Genomic DNA, 15,865 nt, shown 5'->3' with positions numbered 1-15,865 from the left:
AGGCCCCAACAGGCCATCCACAACAAGGGTGAACTGATAGCCAGAACCTGGCCCAGCAGTCAGCGCACAACCCCCACCCTCATCTGAGCTCGCAGCATCCGGCTTATGGCCCCCTATGGGTTTGCAGATTGATTTCACAGGATCTGCATCTCCCACAATGGCCTCATACTCTGAGTCACAAGCTTTCTTGTCACACTTCCATAGGAGGGAGGGTTGCCTGGGAACACAACTACTTAGCTGTTTCCTTTTAAGAAAAAGAATGTAGTTCTAGGACTTGAGGATTCACGACCAGCTCAGATTCACGGATAGTTCAGCTTCCTGTCACCAATCACAGGGAGAGGAGCAGGTAGCATACACACCACCCTCCTACTTCCCACACCCATGGCAGACATTGCTAAACGATTGTAATGATCTTTCCCAGGGAGCATGGCTGCGTTCTCAGGCTCTCTCTCAATGCCTGAGTTGACGTGAAAATGAAACCTATCTATCATCCCCACTTGTCTAAACCAAGATGCGCCAGGACCTGCCAGTGGAGAGGTGAGGGTGACAGACGAGATGATAACACAGAACCATTCTCCAGCACTGCCTGGGATAATGCAGCCTGGGTACGCTCTCTTCAGTGTGACCCTCTATATTTTCTAAGTCGCCTACAATAAAGCTGGGCACTCTAGTATACAACTCTGGTCCCAACTACTCAGGAAGCTGAGGCAGGAGGATCACTGGAGCCCAGGAGTTCAAGACCAGCCTGGGCAATAGCAAGATTCCACTGCAATCAATCCATCAATGAAATAAATAAGAGTAATAAAATGGATAAGTAGATAAAAATCACCTGCCATGAGTAAATATTACTTTTACAATCAGAAACCCCCAAAGATGCCCAGACTGTACCATGAAGGCCCTACAGGGGGACAGGGTCTGGAAACCTGCCGTATGGAGAAGACGTGGGGGAAGGTACATTTACCTGGAAGAGAGAAGCCTGAGTCAGATATGGCTGATGTTCTCTCTGGTGGCTGTGTGGAATGGGGACCTAGACTTCGTTTGTGTTACTCTGCAGACCAAAGAGCCGAGGGGAGAACTGAGCCAGGTTTGAGCTCCCTGGAGCCATCCCCCCACTGTCTCCTGGATGAGGTAGTGAGCGTCCCAACAGGAACAGCATTCTAGAAGGGAAGGGGCAACTCCCCTGCTGAAAGTGCTGCAGGTGGGAACACCCACACGGAGGGACACCAAAGCTATGGCTGGCTCCCTCCAAGCCACGACCACCCGCTTGAGCTGGCCACAGCAGCCACACCTCCAGCCAGGCTCTACCCCATCCTCCCTCTGATGGTGGCAGAGCCCTAGTTGGTCCCCAAAAGGAAGTCTCCTCTACTCAAACACTCTGACTCTGGGCTTCCTCTTCCTCTGAGCTCTACAATGTCCAGACACAATGATGGAGGCAGGAAAAAGCAGACTCTCTTCTGCTGACCCTCTCAGTGCTAGAACCAATGACCTTCAGCATCGAGTCCTTGCTGGGAAGTGGGGGTGGGGCTCAAGCTGGGGCAGGCCAGGCCATGTGGGTTTGAGTTCCAACCCTGCTATTTAATAGCTGTGGGCAAGTCACTTACCGACTCTGGGCTTAGCATCACCAGTGGCCTCACTTGTAAGTGGGATAGTATTACTTTCTCAGGAGAACTGACAGGAAGATCAAAAGCCATGCTTTACATGAAATATCCAGGATGTGCCAATCAGCAAGTGTTAGCTGCTACTATTACTATTATTCACCCCACATATAATGTGTTGCGTGTCCAACATGAGGCTAGGTCTGGGGTATTCAGTGGTGCATAACACACGCACAATCCCTGTCCCCATCTAGGTCAAAACCTAAATAAACAATCAAACATTTCATGACACAGAGCAGTAAGTGCAATGAAGGAATTAGGGAGGGGACCCTCTGAGACAGGATGGTGAAGGACAGCTTCTCCAAGAGGGGACATTTACCCTGAAACGGAAGCATGGGGGCCCAGTACTGCAGATAGACTTCCCTAATGCCTGGTCCTGAGGTAGGAATGAACTTGATGAAAAACAGGAGCTGAACAGGACCTTGAGCCATGTGCAGTGGGTAAGGGGAAAGAGGGGGTTAAAGCAGAACTGGATGCCTCCAGGCAGGACCCGATCACACAGGGGAAGGAGTGCAGCCTCCAGTACTGGGGATTGTACCCGGGGGGCACTCTACCACTGACCTACATCCCCAGCCTTTTTTATTTTTTATTTTAGGATAAGTTCTCACTAAGTTGCTGAGGCTGGCCTTGAACTTGGCATCCCCCTGCCTCAGCCTCCCGAGTTGCTGAGATTACAGGTGTGCACCATTGCACCTGGAGAGAAGTACAGCTTTGATGGTGCAATGGATCATGCACTGACCCAGATTTCCCTGGAGGGATTCAGCACGTGAGTGATAGAGGTCAAATATTCAGATTATTTTTTACAATCCATCATTTCTGCAATCTATTTGAGTAAATCAGATCAATACAAATAAAAGCAATTTAGGAAATAATGCAAGATGGAACTATTACCCAACTTGGACTATAAATATCAACCAGGTGGCTACAAGGTTGTGCTAGAGTAGTTCAGGGGCTTCACAAAAGAGATAGGCAGGAGCTGGGCCTTGGAGGTTGGGAAGATCAGAGCAGGTCAGGGGCTGGGGGCTAGGTAAGCTTGCAGGCAGGGAAACAGAAGGTTTACTGTTCTCCCAAGCCCAGGCAGAAGGATGCAGAACTCGCCCTCGGGGGTGAGTTTATCATCTCTCTGCAGGATCCAGTGGAGGGGCCCAAGTTGCCAGAGTCCCAGAACCACTCATCCTTGACCTGCTTTAGTGCCATCCCCACTGCAGAAGGAATAAAGGAAATGAAGGGTGGGGGGCAGTCCCGGGAATGCAAAAAGGATCAGATTTCTCAGAAGCTGCTGGGGAAGCAGACACTCATCTGCTGCCCATACAAAGACAAGGCACAACTACTCTGCTTCCTCCTAAACTTCCCACTCAGTCTACAAAAGGGGAAGAAAAGGAAGCTCATTGGTGGTCAGTCACATGGACTGGCCTGCACTGGGGGCATAAACGGTTCTCATACCAGATTGAGGACCTTTGCTTCTACCCTTGATTTCATGTGTGGGGATGGGGAAGGGCTAGTCCAGGTTCTTAAGGCCTGTTATTTTTACAGATAAAAAGATACAGGCCTCAGGGGTAGGAGGGGCCCAAGGGCCAGGCAACCCTCACTGAGCTTTGACCCAGCACTTCTCTTTTGCCACAGAGCTAGCCTTTCGGGTACCTCCTCCCTCCTCCTAGATCCTGCTGCAGAGAGCAAGGGTGGGACACTGGCTCTCCATTTTCTCGGGGAAGAATTCTTAGAGACAACTCCCGGGCCACCTCAACCCTGGCTCTTCATTTCCCAGCTCTTCATTTCTTCCTGAGGGCTTCTGCATGTCTGCTTTGTCCCCCAGCAACTGGCCTTTCAACACAGGGGAAAGAAACCTGCCCACTTCCTCCAGCTCCCACCCCAGAAGGCCTAGTGGCTGTCAGGCGTGTCTGCTAACCTATCACCTGGGCTCCTCCTCACAAGCGCCCAGGGAGGAGAGATCATTGAACTGTTGTACAGATAAGAAAGCTAAGATGCAGAAGGACTCTGAACTCCACAGCAAACTGCCAGAGTGAAAGTCTACAAGAAGAGGGCCAGTGGGGACCGTGGTGGCCACCCTGTCCCAGTGGTGGGCTGTGCTGTGGACAGCAGCCCCACACAGCACAGGCAATACCCAGAAACCCAGCCCCAGATGCAGAATCACAGCACATTTGGTTTTCTGCTTCCTTCACTACCTCCCACCTCAGCCCAGGTTCCCAGACCTTGCTTGTAAAGAGTCCAGCAGGAACCAGGAGGGTTCCAGAAAATTACCAAGCCTGACCTCAACCAGCACCCCAGGGACTGGAACAGATGTCCCTATGTGACGTCCCTGTCTTCCTGTGTTATGTACAGTCTTGGGTACACACACTCAGCCCTTTGCATATCAGGAAGTGTGAAGGGGAAAACACACACACACACACACACACACACACACACACACACGCGCGCAGAACAGTGGGAATGGGGCAGGAGGGGAGTATGTGCTGAGTTCCCTGCCCCCCCACAACGAGAAGCCAGACAACCCCAAAGAGCAGAGGGTTTAACTCTCTAGTAGCGGACAGGGGAGGACTCCTGGCTCACGGAAAGGGGAGGGCTTGACTCCTTATCTCTGAGGTTTATCCTCTGAGCCCATGGCTGTGGAGGGTCCTGTCCCCTCTTCCTGAGCCCTCTAGCTATAGACCTGGCCTCCCAACCCAACCCTCCCTCACTCCTACTGGCCTCTGCTCAAGACAGAATCAAGGAGGGGCCCAGAATGAACCATTTCAGGATGGGGAGGTGGGGAGGGGTGGAGAGGGTGCCCAGCCTCACAATTTTGCCTTGGAGGCATAAGCTGTTGGAAAGGCAGGGCAGGGAGGAGCTGTCTTGGCCTCTAAATCTGGTCCCTTTGCCCAGATGAAGAGGCCTAACGGGGGCGGGATAGCATCGGAGTGGTAGGCCTCTGATGAGGGCACACCACCCCTTCTTTCAGGGAATGGGCTTGACGACAGGACAGGATCCTAGAAGCCCTAACCCGTCTTCTCTGCCATCACTGGAGACACTAACCGTGTCATGTAATGCTCAGGTTCTGTTCTAAGAGCTGTACGTACAAATTCATGTCATCCTCATAACAACCCCATGAAGAGAGCACTATTTGTGTACCCAGTTTACAGAGGGAGAAAATGAGGCACAGAGACTCCTTCACCTGCTGAAGGCCAAGAGCTAGTAAGCAGGCAAGAGAGGATCCACAGCCAGGCAGTCTGATTCCTTTTGGGTAGGCACTGTTAGTAATGACAATCGTGCCCTCTTTGGGAGGTGGGTATAGTAACCAGTCTATAAGGTATTCTTATGTCTGCTTGATGGTGTGCCTGCCTCCTAACAGTTGAGTGTCTTCAGTACCCAGAAAGGTATAGGTCCCCAAGAATCACCTGACCTAACCCAGGAAGAGAAAGAAGGTAATGGTATTGCTGTAGCCCCAGTTTTAGTCACCTGCAGTCAACCACTGTCTGAAAATGTCAATATTTGTTTTGACTCTTCAATAGAGACAGACCACATTCCCATGGTTTTTATTATAGTATATTGCTATAATTATTCTATTATTAATTATTGTTCTGAATATCTTGCTGTAATTGATAAATTAAACTTTATCACAGGTGTGTATAAGTAGTGAAAAAAACCATAGTATATATAGAATAGTATATATACTATGTATATATAGGATCCAAGGTTTTAGGCATCCAGTAGAGATCTTGGAACACATCCTCTGTGGACAAAAGGTTGCTAATGTAGTTTCATCTTCACACAAGGAAACAGAGGATCAAGGGCTTGTGCATAGCTTTCCAAAGACGCTTTCCAAAGACAGTGGTTTTCAAACCCTCAACATGCATAAGAAAGAATGTGGGGGCTGGGTTGTGGCTCGGTGGAAGAGCACTTGCCTTACCCAGTGAGGTACTGGGTTCAATCCTCAGCACCACATAAAAATAAATATATAAAACAAAGGTATTATGTCCATCCACAACTAAAAAAAAAATTTTTTTAAAAAGAATGTGAGCTTATGCATGCATACATACGCATACAGATATACATGTGCAACATACCAAAGGTTCTTGATGCACATTGATATTTTCTTTCTTCATTTGTTTTAATATGCTGGTTCAACCCACCACACTTTCACTGCCCACTAAAAGGTGCAATATGCCTGCAATTAATGGCAGAGTAAACACAAATCGCCTAGTATACTGTGAAGTATCTTCACGTTTCTGTAGTCATTCCTCGGGTAATAAATGTCTCTGAACACTGAGGAACAACATCTCCCATCACGGCAAATACACGAACATGTGTCTTACCTGTAAGACCGAGTTTCACTTATCTTCACTTACATTTTGTAACTCCCCCTTTTCTGATAGTACCTTGTGCCCCAGACTACAAAGTGCCCAGGGGAAAGAACTTTGCATGCTGCAATCACTCTGCATAATATCCAGACGCATCTAATAAGCACTTTCTTCACACGCACAAACACCTTACATCTGCACAGAAGTTTGATTTTTGGAAAACATTTTCATGTTGCCCTCCCAATCTGAATCTCACAACAGTGCCTCCATCTTGGAAAGGACCCTGGGAAGCATCACTGTGGAGGACTCAGGTTGATCTAATGCCCGAGTTGTGATGCTTCTCAAAACGACAGACAGCTTCCACCTTGCATTTCCTGACACAGGGTCTCTGGGCTGGTGCTGATGTCTTCCTTCCCAGGGAGGAGGGATGACTTGGACAGAAGATGACAAATATTGTCATCTTCTTGATGGATTGGTCGAGACTGCCAGGAGCACAGCATGGAGGATCATGGCCAGGCGCCCACCTGGATAGAGCAATGCTGATGCCCTGCTCATGGGCAATGGGAGCATTTGGCCCCCTGACCTGTGCTGTTTCTCCTGCCCTTCCCAGAGCAGGGTAATGAAGAGTCAGAGCTGAGGGCCCCATGCCCAGCAGTAAGCAGAGTCTCTGTGTGCAGGTTAGGTCCCCTTTCCTTTCCAACTCCAAAAGCAGTTCTGAGCATGACATTGGCAACAGGAGAATAAGAAGTCCCCACAGCAAATACTCACCAACAACAGGGCTTCCAACTGGTTAATGTAGATCTCTTCACTGGCCAAGAAGCCAGAGAGAACCAGCTTCCTCATCTCCAGGCCTTTCCCTGCCTCCACCTGCAGAAAGCAAACCAACATCCAACAGCTCATGAGAAAGAGAGCAAAATCCCTAGAAGACTGTTGCTTTGTCTTCTTCTCTCTTCTTTTAACAAACACAAAGGGAATAAGAGTCAGGCGTTATTACAGAAATTTTGAAAAATACAAAAATATAAAGGCAAGATCCTATTGCCCGAATTCCTATCCACACCTTGCTTTATTTCCCATCATTTTTTCCTTCCTTTCTTTATTGACTACCCACTTCTCCAGTCACCCCTCCATCCAACTATCCGTCCACCCATCCTTCCATCTATCACCCTTGCCAACTTTGTCACGGTAAGCAGGACCACAAGGACCTGCCCTCATGTTTAGTGAGCGGTGTAATTGGGGAGAGAGATAAAGACACATATAATGGAAAATTAGTCATGACTGAGGCAGGCATGGTCACATGGGAGGGCACAGCAAAGGTCACAATCTAAGTTTGGGGAACAGACAGGGGCTCACAGAGGAAGTGACATATAAACTGGGGGAAACAGGCAGAGAGAATGGGAGTGGGCACGGAAGCCCCAGCCTTGTGACCATTTCTGATGAGATCTTCCTATCCCTCCGGGGGATCAATTCCACAACAGAGGACCCTTCCCACTTACCTGTGGTAGCCCCCCAGCATTTTCTCATTGTATAAGCCACAGACCCAAGCTAGCCTCCTCCTGCTTCCTAAATTCCTTCTCTATGGTGGAGATCATGCCCTGTCTAGCCTTGAATACCCATCAACTCACACAGTGCCTGGTACTGAGAAGGTACCCCCCCCACCAATTCTTCTTCGGTAAAAAAATGTGTAATTCTTCTCATCATCCAAGATCCATACGAGGCATTCCTGGCCCCTCTCTCCCTTTCCTCTACCACATTTCTAAAGTGTTTGACAACATCCTTCATCAATTCTTCCCCTCGATTCCATCCTCCCCTCTGCAGTGGTTGAGACCCTGAGGCCCACTCAGCCACCTGAATTCTAACCAACCTCCACCCCCACTCTCCCTCCCCGCTTCCCGCCTACAGTGGCTAGACCAGTCTTCCGAGAATGCCACCTGACACCTGTCGAGGACCTAATATAATTATTATTTGTTCATTTACCCATTATTCATTCAATAAGTATTTAATGAATGTCTGTTAGGTCCTATAGATACAAAGGGAAATAATAGATGAGAGTCCTTGCTCTTGTGTGGTTTATTCTCTAGTGGGAGAGAAAGACAATAGCAAACAAACAAATATACAAGCACGATCTGTAATGTGTGCCCAGAATATCCTTTACTTAAACACCTGCAATGCCTCTCCCTAACCTTCCTCTGTTCCCCACTGTCAAGACATTGCCGTCTTTCCAACATACTAGAAGCGCCCATTCACTGAACTTTGGCTCCTGACATTGCTGCTGCTTAAAGCCCTCTCCCACCTGGAGTCTTCTCCTGACTAAATGACACCTCTCCTTAAAGAAGGAGCTGCCATCTTATCTCTTCATCAAGTCTCCCTGGACCCCCCCCCACCAGGCTGCAGCACCTTCTTACCTGCCCAGGAACTTCTGAGCTTTGCAACACCTGCCTCACACCCCTCTTCCCTGAGGCCAGCACCGCGTGATAACACCTGCCATTTACTGGGGGTTGTACATCTTTTCCACATTCTCAGCCTTCAAACATCCCACTGAAATGGGTTCTGTATCTTCTCATTGTACAAATGGAAATAAATCATTTAAAAAGAGGGAAGGGAAGGACCCAAATCACATGGCCAGGACTGGCAGAGCTGGGATTCCACTCCAGGGCTACCATTTCTGTGTTTCCACGGCTCTGAGGAATTCCCCAGTCTCCTATTCCTTTTTCAAGCATTGGGTGTTTGTGTGTTGTCTCAAACGGATCCCTTCTGGGCATATCCGGTCGTCAGCTGAGAGAATATATGACGCCGGCAGAAATTTCATAAAGCCCTGAGAAGAGCTGCTGTCTCCTAACTGGACAGTGTGTCCCAATGGATCCTCACAGGCTTTCCCAAGCGGCATTCTTCCCGCCTTTCCCACAGGTGAGGAGCTTCATTAACACTTTGTTTCCATCAGCTACACAACTGTCCCCAAAGTCTGAGCCTCAGGTAGAGAGAACGATGACTCCCCAGAAATGTCCACATCCTAATCCCTAAAATGTGTGAACTCGTTACTTTAATGATGGTGTGATTAAGTTTGAGATGGGGCCATTCCTGGGTTATCTAGGTCCTCTGTAATCAACGGGGTCTTTATAAGGAGGAGGAAGAAGGGAGAGAGTCAGAGAAAATACGATGTGACAAGAGAAGGAGGGAAGTTGGAAGACACTAGGTTTATTGTTGTTGTTGATGTTTGTTTTGGGTGGTCCTGGGAATTGAACTGGGGGAAATATTATGACTGAGTTACATCCCTAGACCTTTTCATTTTTTTATTTTCAGACTGGATCTAAGTTGCCGAGGCTGCCCTTGAACTTGCACTCCTCCTGCCTCAGCCTCCAGAGTCTCTGGTATTAGAAGCGTATCACCATGCCTACCTTAAACGGCTACCTTTGAAGACAGAAGATGGGATGGGGAGTCATGGAACGTTGGGGGCCTTCAGAAGCTAGAAAAGGCTAAGAAGTGGATTCATTTCCTTAGAACTTCCAGAAGCCAGGCAAATATGCTGAGCCTTTTAAGACTTCTGTATAAGAACAGATCTATTCTGTTTTAAGCCATTAGTTTGTGGCAGTTTGTGTGGACCCCTCAGCTTCTGAGAAGGACAATGGTTATTTATCAATGGCTACAGAGACACCAGGAACTGTGCTAAAGGCTTTTTGCTGGAATTTCACAATCTGGAAGGTATTGTCATTATCTCCCGAGGCACACACAGCACACACAGCAAACTGCCAGCTGCTCAGGGACAGCACAGCCTCCAGCACACACTTAGGCACAAGATCAGCGCCTACAGCAGGGCCTCTGCTATCCAAGCCTGACAGATCCTCCACTGCCACATTCTTCCTGCTCTCCGCCAACCAAAGATTTGCCTGAAGTCTTGGTAAATGCTCTCTAAAGGAAATCCCCTGGGGCACACTTGGGCTGAACAGGCAGAGCTGGTTGGACTAGGACCCCAGGTGATTGGCAGCCCCAGGCCTCAAGAAGCCCTCAACCTGGCACCAGCAAGACCCCTTAGCCCTTGTGCCTGTCATGTCAGTGGAGCCTCCCTTCAAGGGTCCCACCTCAAGATCCAATCCTGAATGCTGGTTTTGAGGGGACGGCTCAGGGAAGAATCCCCACTCTGGGCTACATTCCTTCTGAAGTTTTGGCTGAGATCGGCTAGAGGCATTAGGGAATTTAAGGATGTGAAATTAAATTCTGTCTTAAATTTTAGTAACAGGCCTATTGCTCAGTTACCACCTGAGACCTCTTCCACCTTTTCTTTGCTTTCTCTAGACCCCACATGTTCCTGGCTTAGAATTGTTTCTTCAATCCTTCGGGGGGCTACTCCTGTCTTATAAACACCAGGGCTCAACCTTCACTCATTCCTTCTCTATAATGTGCCAGGCACCGGGAACACGAAGGTGAAAGAAACAGTTTCTGTCCACTAACAAGCTCTCCAGAAGGGCCTCACAGCAGAATCCCATGGGCAAGTGCTCTGAAGAGGTCAGTGCCTAGGCTCTGCCATGCTGTTGCAGTGCCCAGCATAGAAAAACCCCCTTCCAAGTGACACTGTCTCCTCCTCTTCTCCAAGCAGAGCTCACAAAACGCAGCCCTGGTGGGCTCATTCATCTCTAAGCATTTTACACGACCTGCTCAGATGAAAGTCTGACCGCTTGAGACTCCCAAATCAAGGACATCGGGTCACTATGGTAGGGACAGTATCTATAGATAAACCTTAGTCAGCTCTGGCTTGGGCTTCCACAGAGCTAAATAAAGCTTCCGAAGGTTTGGTTCTAGGCCAAACCAAGAAACAATCTCTCCAGGAGGCTTGATCTCCTCCAAGACAACAGTAAGGACTGAACAGGCAGGGCTGGCTCTCTGGCTGTGTTTCAAAGCCAGAGCAGAGACTGCAGACAGCAGGACTCGGCCCATGGGCCCACATCACTTTGCAAGGAGCCCCCAGTAGGATTTGCCCAGAGTTGATAGCACTGGGGTCAGGGGTTGTGCACATGCCCAGGGGCTTACAACCAAGCCAAGCATCAACCTCAGGACAGCTGGCCTCTCTGAGGTCTCTTTCAACTACTTCCTCAGCAGAACTCAGAGCAAAGAGGGGAGGGGATGGAAGATAAAAGACCAAATTCCACCTGCTCCCTCTCTTTAAGACACACGTTCTGGTGTCTTAAAGCTTTAGACAGAAACCATGGGGGCTAGGTAGTGTTTGGGAACTTCCGTTGTTCCTAGCCCAACTTTACAGCTTTGCCAGACTCTCATACCACTTACTATTGTGCTTCACAACGACTGACTTTTTTTAAAGCAGAGTCTTATTGTAGGACTTATAGCTGAAATCATAGGAAAGATGTACAAGTGATTTTTTTCTAGTTATACATTAAAATATATACTTAACTATTAAAGTGAAAAATATACATCCAGGTGCCACCTAAAATCATCTTTCAAATCACCACCTATGGGGCTCACACTTCAGGAAACACCCCACAGCGGACAGAAGCAGGGCCCTTACTGCATGTGGAGGCAGGAGAGACCTGGGCAGGTGAAACAGAAATACAAGCATTTCAGAGAAACCATTAAAACTTGGCACAGAATAACACCTGAAGGGTTAATCTGCTCTACAAAAGGGCTTTCATTCCTGACAAATGAGTTCCTTGAAATAGCAGCTTCCACAAGTCCCGGCCGCCAGCCCTATGAACCTTTAAATAGAACTGCACGAAAAGATTTTGGGAAAGTATACACCGTTTTACAGATGGGAGGTGATGTTGCTATCAGTATCTGCATTATGAGTTTCCAGATCATTAACTCCTCAAAAAGGAATCTGGGTTGAGAGATGCAGCAAACTCCAGCTACAGTTCTGGAGAAAACCACTGCCGGTTTCATATCTGTCCCCCAGGAAGATGAAGCATTTCGGAAATTACACTAAAAACAGGATTGATTTATAGGACTGGCATTTGGGCACATGCTCAGCAACACAACTACTGTTGAAGATAAGTACCCCTGAAGCAAAGTAATAGCAAAGAGTGAATTGCCTTGGATTCCTACCAGCTGCCTTGGAGGAGTGAGCCAAGATCATCTACAGCCCAACACATGATGGCACCATCCAGAAAGGACCCTTGGCCATACACACTGGGGACACACATGCATACACATGGGGCACATGTGCACCCAGTCTAGCCCCGACTCAACAAGAAGTGGTCTCACCTCTGAATCTGGTACCCTTTAATAAGAACACGTCTCATTCCTTGACTGCTTTCTCACTATATCTCTGTCACCTGTGCACTCGCCAACCCTTACTCTGCTCTTTGTGAGGCAAGACTGTGCCTTGTTTACCTCGTTCCATCCTGGGCAGATGCTCTGAATACAACATAACCTGACAGCATTTGTTGAATGACTCAAAGAGTTTTCTTTCCCCATCTCCACAGACCCTGCTTGTCATCTGCCTGAGGCCAAGCCTGGTGAAAGAGAAGGGCTTTGGAGAGGTGTTCAGGATGAGCCAGGGAGCCTGAAATTTCCCAGCACTCAGGAAAGAACCCCTGCTCCCATGCTGGAGACAACTCCAGGAAAGGAGAAAACTCCATCCAGGCCTCAGGAGAGACAATCTTAGGAGTAAAATGTGTCTGTCCAGGCCCTTTATCAACCACATGCTACCTCCTGAGAACACCTCTGAGAAACAACAAGGCCAAGGTACACCCTTTGCAGGTCCCAGTGAGGCTCACTGGTTTCACAAATTCTCACTGGCACCAGCCACACACACAGAGCACCACGCTGTGTTCATTAGTGAGGACAACATGGTACTTGCCCTTGAGGAGAATCGGACATAACAGGAGGTAGATGTCTACAGTTCTGGACAGAGTGAAGCATGAACTAAGACGGAGGTGTACGACAGAATCCAGGAAAAGGGTGAGTACAGGGTAGCATGTAGCGGGACTACATCTGTGCTGGGGAGGACTTCTCAGAAAAGTCCCTTAGGAATCCCACTGATCTCCCATCTCACACATTGCTAAGCTCCCAGCAGGCACTCCTGCTTCACAGACTTCTCCCCCATTCCGTTCCTGGAGAGGAGCTTGGTCAGACACTAAGTCTGCAGAAGCCTCCATGTGACTTACCCCCAGTGCTCCAAGCCAGCACCAGATCAAAGCACAGGGGTGGGGTGCCAGCCCCCGCCAGCCTCCCAATGCAGCTCTTCTGCAGCCACTGTTCCACCCAGGCCTGCAGTCATTACTCCACCGGGACTCCGCACATCAGCCATCTACCTACCCTGGGTCTGCAGGCTATTTCTGCCTCCATTAGCTCCTTCTGGGAGCCACACTCTAGTGTGGGTGGGGCAGGGCTGAGATCCTCATTTGATGGTGAGGAAAGACAGAGAGGTTCAGAGACAGCCTCCTATCCCCAGCAATGCTCCCTGCACCACGCCCTCTAGGGGCCCACCTGCTGTTAGCCAGCCTGACTTCACAGTATGCAAACTCTGCCACAGTCCTCCAGGGCTCTCCCTTCTAGCCACAGAAGACAGGATCTGAGCAATAGCTCAGTTGAGAAGAAGTGGGTCCAGGTGAAAGAAAACCTAGCATGGTCTATCATGCAAGAACTAGGCAGAGCTGGTGTCCCAGGGGGTGTGTTCCCCCAGGAGAAGGAGGATGAAGGCCAGGGGATTGGTGTAAACACTCCCCTCCTGCTCTGCCTCCAGGAGCATGGCTGCAGAGAACCCTGAAACCCAGGAGTGGGTGGGCTGGTCCAGCAGATGCTTCTTGCCTATGCCTACTTTGGGAAAAGCGCCTACCTACCTGGCTGGTGTCTCAAAGGCAGCTGCCACCTCCCCCCTCTTCAGCTGATTCAACTATTTTCATTTAAGGAAGACCAGTGGCCTCTGGCTCTTGACCTTTGCAACTGCTCTCTTGCCTCAGTCAAGACACTAAGTCCCCAGTACCCTCACTAGAAAGAGGGGTGGCTCCCTTAGCCCACACTTCTTGAGTGCCCATATCCTGCGGTTGCCATGGAAACAATGAATTATTGCCCACCGGTTTCAAGTCAGCCAGCTCCTCTGGGGGAAGCAGGCTCTCACCACTGACAGCCCATCAAGTGACTCGTGTCACGGCTAGAAAGAGCCCCCAGCACAGCTGGCTGAGAGGAATGCCCCGCAGTCACTGCCCCTAAGGACAACTGGTGCAGGAGGAGCATGCACTTCACCTCTTCCCCCAGGAACAGCTGCCAAAAGAGCACAGCCCTCGGTTCCCCTCGCAAGCATGCGCCAGCCCCTCTCTCGCACGGAGTGAGGTGCTTCCACTCAGCCATGAGGCTTGTGCACACACCAGCCATTTCTGCCCGCACACGGCTTTGGCGGCAGTCGAGAGCTGCCAGCCCTGCCCCCCTCCCCGACAAGCATCTAGGGCGTGTCACATTCCCACCTTCACAGCCACCAAGAAGGGGGACCCTGAGCCGGGGCTAGTCGGGGTTCCCAGCTCACACTCCTCCAGGAGAAATACATCTTCATCTTCCAGAACCTTGTCCAAAAAGCCTATTGCCTCTTCTTCCTCTTCCATGGCAGCCGGAGCCCGCGGAGGGCAAACAGGAAGCAGGGTCCACGCAGCAGCAGCAGCAGCAGCACCAGCAGCGGCCGCCGCCGCCGGGAGAGAGGCAGGCAGGCAGGCAAGCGGGCGGGAGGGAAAGCGCGCGGGGCAGGCCTACACCAGCATGCTGGCCTCCCCGGAGTCAGTCCTGGCACCTGGCCACCGGCTCCCGATGAAAGGCTCCATTATGAACCTTTTCCTGCTGCCGCTTTCCAGCCCTCCTGGGCGCGGGGCTGCGGGCCCGCCTCCTGCGCGTCCCCACCCTGCGAAAGGGGAAGCCTGGCCTTCGGGTAGCCCCTGCCGGCCGGCCGGCAGCTTCTCGCGCAGTGTCGGCCTCCGCCGGCGTTTCAGGGCTGTCACCCGGACCGTGGCGAGGCGGGCGGGCGGCGCAGCTGCAGGCGCCCTCCGCGGCCCTTCCTGGCTAGCGCACCGGTCCCGCGCAGGCGGGGCCCCGGACGCCGCTCAGTCCTCGCGCTCTGCTCGCCCCGGCCGCCCCGCTGGCCGCTCCGTCCCGGCGCCCCGCCGCCGCGTTCCCGGCCCCACAAAGCCCGCCCTTTCTGGACTCGGAGGCTCGCGTTTGCTCTGAATACACAGGAAATGCACGTCTTGACTTGCGAGGTGGAGCCGTTCGTTCCCTCTGTGGTCACCGGGCAAGCGGCTGGCGGAGGCTTCTGATGCGGAGGAGGAGGGAGGGAGGAGGCCGCAGACAGGCCGGGCGGGCGCAGGGGGAGGTCTGCTTCCCAGAGACAGGCTTTATTTACAACTTCTCGCTAGAGCCGGCAGGCAGGGGGAAGCAGGAGAGTAGCTTAGTCGCACAGCCGTCCCCCCCCCTCCACCTGGTCACCACCGGTCACCGTGGGAATCTCATGAGCCGGAGCCCCCTACGCACCTTGGCCTCAGTCTCCAACACCTATGCCAAGGGGAGGCCCAGGCCCGGTGAGAAACCACAGTTGCCATCCCTACCACGGCTGGATGAACAAGACTTTGTGGGGGGGACCTGTCCTGCCTCACCCCCAACAAGAGCTGAGTGTCAACCAGAGTCCTGAGCACGTGTCACCTGGCGCCACAGACCAACCAGATGTCACGTTCCACCTGTGAGTGGGGTAGCACCCACTCACAGGTGCTACCAAGACTGGCAACGCCACTTCCTTGGAGGAGTTTCCCCTCAAGAGGGGCCTCCCCCAACAGAAGAATCTCTACAAGGCCAGGACACCTAAGACCTAGGACAGGTGGCATTGCCAGCTCTGCCCATTCCCAGCTTGCTTCTCATTCTTTCAGAAACTAAATTCATCCAAAGGGTGAAGCCCCAGTGTAGGTCTCCTAGCCCGGATCCCTGAGATGCACACAA

At 50.9% G+C, this 15,865-nt stretch overlaps 1 protein-coding gene across 3 annotated transcripts in view; it reads right to left on the bottom strand.

Annotated features, from left to right (window-relative positions):
* Abr (ABR activator of RhoGEF and GTPase) overlaps positions 1-15,865 on the bottom strand; it is a 190,832-nt gene that overhangs the window by 62,698 nt on the left and 112,269 nt on the right. For 2 of the 3 annotated variants that reach the window (XM_005327876.5, XM_021728141.3), the window contains exon 3: positions 6,719-6,817. In XM_005327876.5, coding sequence (XP_005327933.3) covers positions 6,719-6,817 — 99 coding nt within the window. Of the gene's footprint in view, positions 1-6,718; positions 6,818-14,355; positions 15,186-15,865 lie in introns of those variants that run through there. The other variant, XM_013359810.4, reaches the window with a different exon arrangement.

This window comes from Ictidomys tridecemlineatus, chromosome 3, assembly GCF_052094955.1.
Source record: "Ictidomys tridecemlineatus isolate mIctTri1 chromosome 3, mIctTri1.hap1, whole genome shotgun sequence".
In the NCBI taxonomy this organism is placed as follows: Eukaryota; Metazoa; Chordata; class Mammalia; order Rodentia; family Sciuridae; genus Ictidomys; species Ictidomys tridecemlineatus.
The sequence above is the reverse complement of the archived record's forward strand: the minus strand, read 5'-3'. Positions and strand labels throughout refer to the sequence as shown.